We start from the raw sequence: 5,663 nt of genomic DNA on the forward strand, positions 1-5,663 counted from the left end.
AAAAACATGTTTTTGTGTGTTGTCTGTGTACCACATTATTTCGCATGAAATATCAACATTTTAGTCAGCAAAAAACCCCCACTGCAAATACAATGAAATCTTTATGTTTTTGCAAAGCTGTGCCCACACAGATCCGGTGACATTTAGATTAATATCTGTGGAATATCATGCTTCTCCAAAGCAGCAGCGGCGAGGTGTCTCTGCTAGCTACAAGTGACGCTTTCTTGATCATATGATCGAGAGCCAATCAAAATGCAGATAGCCTGCACGGGGAAGCACCGGTGCTGTATTTAAAGTTGTATCATGCAGTAGTTTGTGGGTCATTGTCGTGTTACTGCTAACTTACACTAAGTGTCAAACGTAAATCCTGCACTGCAACTGAAGATGAAGGCATCTCTGCTGCTGATTTTGACTGTTTATTTGCACATTCAGTCCGGCGGCGGCAATCCGTTCTCTCCATGCACCTATCCTCCATCACAGTGGTGCTCACCTCTGGACACATCTACCCAGTGCGGGGTAAGACTTTAAATGCATTTGGAGAGGTTTATACATGTTTTCTTGCTTTATGAACACGGAAAACGCCCTTTCTGAATCTTAGGATACCTCGGACAAACGTTAACTGTTACATAACTTCATATGTCGTGTCGAAATGTGTTTCTTGAACCTGAGCCCAGCCTTATCTCCTCTCCTAACCATCGCCGAGCCCCAACGGTGGATGGGGCGCTACGGGAAACGCCATTTAGTTGTTTAACCGCCGTTCTAAATTACTGAAGAAACCATAGCAACAGAACTGATGCTAAGTTAACGTTACCAGATAACTTTGCTAACATACTCTCACTAGTGAAACTGACAACAAACTTCTCAACAGAAATTGTCCTTTTGAATACAGCTTCTGTTGCAGTAGACATGGTACAAAGCGCGATAATTCACTCTGAGATGTGCAGATATAGAAAATAACGGTCTAATAGCGTTGTGACGTTTGTAACCTAAGCCTCGTCCAATATATTCGTGACGTCATAACTATATAGTTGTGTATTAACTGTCACTTTGAGAAACGTAGCGGAACAGATATCCAAATGAGCTGTGTGTAGGCTGTAATGTTACACGTTTTGTTTACCGCAGTCATGTAGATAGCAACCGATTGGAGAAGTGGGCAGGGTCTTTTTTTTTTTTAGCTGGAAATACCTATGAAACAATTCAGCATAGGAACGAGGAAGTAAAACCTCAAGAATGTACCTTCCTTTAACATACTCAACATGTCTCTCTCGGTGACTGGTTTTCCTCTAACTCATAGAGAAGCACTCTAGAAATAACTTAACTTATAACTTAACACTATAAGTGACTTTCTATACTTTGTCAGTCTCTTATAGTAGACAAACAGTGCATAACAAAGAGTCCACGTCACAGTTTCATCCAATCAGAAATAAATGTGTGTGCTGGGCATGCTCAGTAGCATTGTATGTTTTGAACAGCTGATTTTTTGTGGCAGTAAGTGATTTGGATTTATTGACAAGAAAATAAATGCCACTTAACACCTACATAAATAATGAGAAAAAAAAAAAAGTCATCCTGGCCCCTCTCCTAGCATTGCCTCCAAATGGAAAATTCAATTCTTCCTCAGCTCTAAATATTGATTTAGACATATTGTGGTCATGAAGTCAACTGTCAAGGGCTATGCAGACACACACATTCAAAGAAAAAAAAACAGAGAGCTGTAACCTCCCCACTTTTGCTCCTTTGCGCAGGTTTTAAAGCAGTGCCTTGAGACTAACTTCACCAGGTCCCATCAGAAAGCAGCCCCTGTCGAGGTGGGGCTTTACTATGAGAGTCTGTGTCCCGGCTGCAGATCGTTTTTCGTTGGGATGCTCTTCCCCACCTGGATCATGCTGGCTGACATCATGGCCGTGACACTGGTGCCCTATGGGAATGCACAGGTAAGAAGTGAACCAATCATGCAAAGCTATTCTAGTAGAGTCCCAGAATAAAAATATATAGCTGGAAATGAGCATAATAGGTCCCCTTTAACTTACCCCTTGCATTTATCATATTGTTTTTAACCTCCAGGAGAAACCTGACGGACAGAAGTATGTGTTCGAGTGCCAGCATGGAGAACAGGAGTGTCTAGGCAACATGATTGAGGTAAAGTACACAGAGGGTTAACTGCTGAATAATAATAAAACTACAATTTGGTACCATTTAATCTTCCGTAGTTTAGTAAAAATAAATACCATTCATCTTCCAGAGAATGCACTTTGAGTTCTTGTAAATTTGAATGTTGTGAAAGTGCCCTAAGTGCCCAGAGAATGGTTCGGTTGTAAATGATTGTTATTCATGTGTGTTTTCTGGCCCTTTCCCCTCAGACTTGTGTAATGAACATATCTCAGTCTTCCCCCTGGATAATCAACTGTATGGAAAGCTCCAGTGATGTCATCAATTCAGCCAAGACTGTAAGAAACTCTGTGTGTTTGCATGTTTGTGTGTGTGTGTGTGTGTGTGTGTGTGCATTTACTTCGTCAGTTGGCTGATCTGTTCGTCTGCCTGTATCTCTCCAACCATCTCCTTAATCATATTCACTTCCACAGCATATTGCTTCACTATTGAAGTTGATTTGTGATTATTTCATTTTACTGTTGTTTGTAGTGTGCACAACTCTTCGACCCTAAGTTGAACTGGGACACCGTCATGAGCTGTGTGAAGGGGGATCTGGGAAACCATCTGATGCATCAGAATGCTTTGATGACCGAAGGCTTGAAACCTGCACACGAATATGTGCCCTGGGTGACCATTAATGGGGTAAAGTTTTAATGCATTTAGCAGCACAACCTATGAACCTCTGTGGCATTCTGTAAAAAAAAAACAAAAAAACGTAACTACCTCAGAGAAAACACAGAAGTATAACACTTCAGACCTACAATCTGACTCAGAGGTAAAATACATGTTTGTTTAACTTTCTAGACTTCAGAAACTTCCATCTTTTCATGCTGATTTGTTTTGAAGCCACTTCTTCTGCGGCGCCCGAGTTCTGCCACTGCTGTTGATGCTCATTTTTAAACCAATCATGTTGCATTTACAGTGATCATTTCAACACCTGATCTGCCCCAAAACTCCAGTCTGTAAATGAAAGAGAGCTCAGTTTGTCAAATAAGACTTGAACAGAAAATTAGAAGCAATTTTGAATTGAGTTGCATTAGTCTTCCCCCTTCTGTATTTTCTTTCTCTCTGGTGTTCATAAAATTTTTCTACATTTGCTTAAAAGCAGTTTATGCACCAGTGGGGATCATGGGTGGCCTTACATTTCTTGACCATTGCATCACCATTGAATACATTTTCACATCCAATGACCATAAAATAGCTGTCTATACTAGGACTATACCCTCTACAAAACACTGTCATGAAGTCATGCTTTGGCTCTATCCAAGCATAAATATCTCCAGATCTAGGGAAAAGGTGAGCGATAGTTCATCAGATTATTATACTTTTAATCTCATTGATGATCAGGTACTGTGCTCCATACAGCTGATTTTTCATCTCTGTGTGCGGTCTTGGTGCCAGTCAGCCCTGAATTCACAGACATGTTGATTTATTTGTGATGCCTTAGATTTGTGACGTTAAGCAACCATCTTGTTGCATTCACATAGACCTGCTGACAAGCTTTGACATGCTTGTTTCTTTTTTGCCATTGCAGGCATTTTTATTTGTGCGTGCCACCATATAGATTTTTGAGTCTGCACACAACTTTGCAGTTGTTGTGACCAGTGGAATGTACAAGGATATCAAATGATTTGACCTCTTTGAAACTGTGTCTCAAACCTAGTTGGTGTTATTATTTACCTTTTTTTATATACAGTAAAGTTGGTGATTGTCATATTTCTGTTAAAGCTGACACATACTGCCAACTGACATTTATGTTTATCCTTCCTGTGTAGGTGACATACCAACTAACTTGTTTTTTTCCAAAGACTATTTGGAAAATACTTTTTTCATGTTGTGTTGATTTGTCCACCATTGTAGCTGTAAATTTGTGCCTAAATGCTACTTGTTTCCATCGCCTTTGAGACACTTTTTTATTAATATGCAGGAGCACACAGAGGAGCTGCAGAACAAAGCCATGTCTTCTCTCTTCGTCTTGGTCTGCGACCTGTACAAGGTACATTTAGTGTCAGTCAATTCTGAGTTTGACTCTGTGTGCTGCATTTCTTGATATCATTTTACCGTGTATGTATACACTTGTTGTTTGGTACAGCTTGACCTATGACCTCTAACAAGCTTTTTATTCTTTAAGGGCGACAAGCCGGAGGTCTGTGGAGGAGGAGGCCGGAGCCACTACAAAAGCTACTGCCACAATGAGTGAAGGAGCAGTACTGCACATGCTTTTATGGTGCTGTGTTCCAGGTGTGGCCACTGAATAAGGAACACTGAGGAATGTCTTCAAATATTTTTTTAATCTGTGATTTTATAATCTGTTTCTATAAAGGGAAGAATTATGATCATTTCACTTTATAATTTGCAAAATATAAACACAATTTACTTTCTGAAAAATGTGTCATTATTGAAACATTATCTGCTGAAACCATGAAACCATAAGGGCTTATCTTTGAGCATTTTGACTCAAAGATATGCCTACTGGTATTTAAGTGTCCCTGATTGGTGAAAGACTGTGTCCTCATTGTCCTTTAGATGGCGCCATAACTCATACTCTCATTACTCACTCCTTGTTCTGAGAGGTAAAGAAAGATAAACAAACATCAACTTACATGTACATGATGAACTGTTAACCATGCCATACTACGGTCTTAAAATAGTTATTTCAAATTATTTACTAGATTATTAATATTTACTAGATTCCTTTAGTCTGAATTTAAAATAATCTGCATGATCATCCTGAGAGATGACTTCATGTTCAGCAACATGTTATTAAAAAAAGAATACAGATTCTAAGTGCACTATACAAAAAGTAAAGGTAAATAAGCAAACCAGAGATCATAAGGCATTGAAAAAACACATGAGATTCATGAGTCATAACTGATATGTTGTTGTTTTTTTAATCTGTTTTCATGTGGGTGTGAGGCAGAAGATCAGGGTCATTAAAGTTCACAACATCTCCTGAGGATCATACCAAATGTTAAACATAGACTCATATTAGAACAAATCATATTAGATATAGTAGCTCTTATCCAAAGCTGTGTTTATGTTGTAAAAAAGTTACATGGAAAGACTGTTGACATCAGTTTGATCAAAGCCAGACTCTGGCCTAACCAGAAGGTCTGGATACATGAGGTGCTCTGATTCTACAGTCAGATAGACACACATGAATAATGGCCTGCCACGCAGCAACTCACCTCCAGCTAACACATGCACTCTCAAATATCCTTTCTTGTTCCACAGATGAATTTTTGCCATTTTCAAAAATACTTTTGGGTCTAATCAGGTTATAGTTTGAAAAAGGCAAGAGTAGAAATTTGAGATGCAAACTGAAAAAAGAAAGTTAGCTGTTTATCACTGGACTAAAGACAGCTGGGAGTTCTGAAGAGGCGGGGAAATAGTTGTTTTTAACAAAGTGACAGCCCAAGGAAGTATTGGTGCCACAGAGATCTTCATATCTGATCTTAAATGTGGTTCCTGTATCCTCCTCTCTTGGCATTTCCTTCCCAGTTGTCTTGTTC

At 39.3% G+C, this 5,663-nt stretch overlaps 1 protein-coding gene across 1 annotated transcript; it reads left to right on the forward strand.

Moving 5' to 3' along the window:
• The first annotated feature begins 261 nt into the window (after positions 1-261).
• ifi30 (IFI30 lysosomal thiol reductase) lies at positions 262-4,539 on the forward strand. Its single transcript, XM_044369288.1, has 7 exons — positions 262-516; positions 1,746-1,934; positions 2,065-2,139; positions 2,361-2,447; positions 2,641-2,793; positions 4,079-4,147; positions 4,283-4,539. Exons 1-7 carry the CDS (start codon positions 385-387, stop codon positions 4,349-4,351), a joined length of 774 nt encoding a protein of 257 aa, XP_044225223.1. The 5' UTR covers positions 262-384; the 3' UTR covers positions 4,352-4,539.
• Positions 4,540-5,663: the final 1,124 nt, after the last annotated feature.

This window comes from Thunnus albacares, chromosome 12, assembly GCF_914725855.1.
Source record: "Thunnus albacares chromosome 12, fThuAlb1.1, whole genome shotgun sequence".
In the NCBI taxonomy this organism is placed as follows: domain Eukaryota; kingdom Metazoa; phylum Chordata; class Actinopteri; order Scombriformes; family Scombridae; genus Thunnus; species Thunnus albacares.

Bases quoted from the DNA above. Each gene is read 5' to 3' on its own strand.
- ifi30 (XM_044369288.1), top strand. From the start codon at position 385: ATGAAGGCATCTCTGCTGCTGATTTTGACTGTTTATTTGCACATTCAG. The intron at 2,448-2,640 runs GTAAGAAACTCT...TGTTGTTTGTAG, and splicing joins TCATCAATTCAGCCAAGACT to TGTGCACAACTCTTCGACCC. The intron at 4,148-4,282 runs GTACATTTAGTG...TTATTCTTTAAG, and splicing joins TGGTCTGCGACCTGTACAAG to GGCGACAAGCCGGAGGTCTG.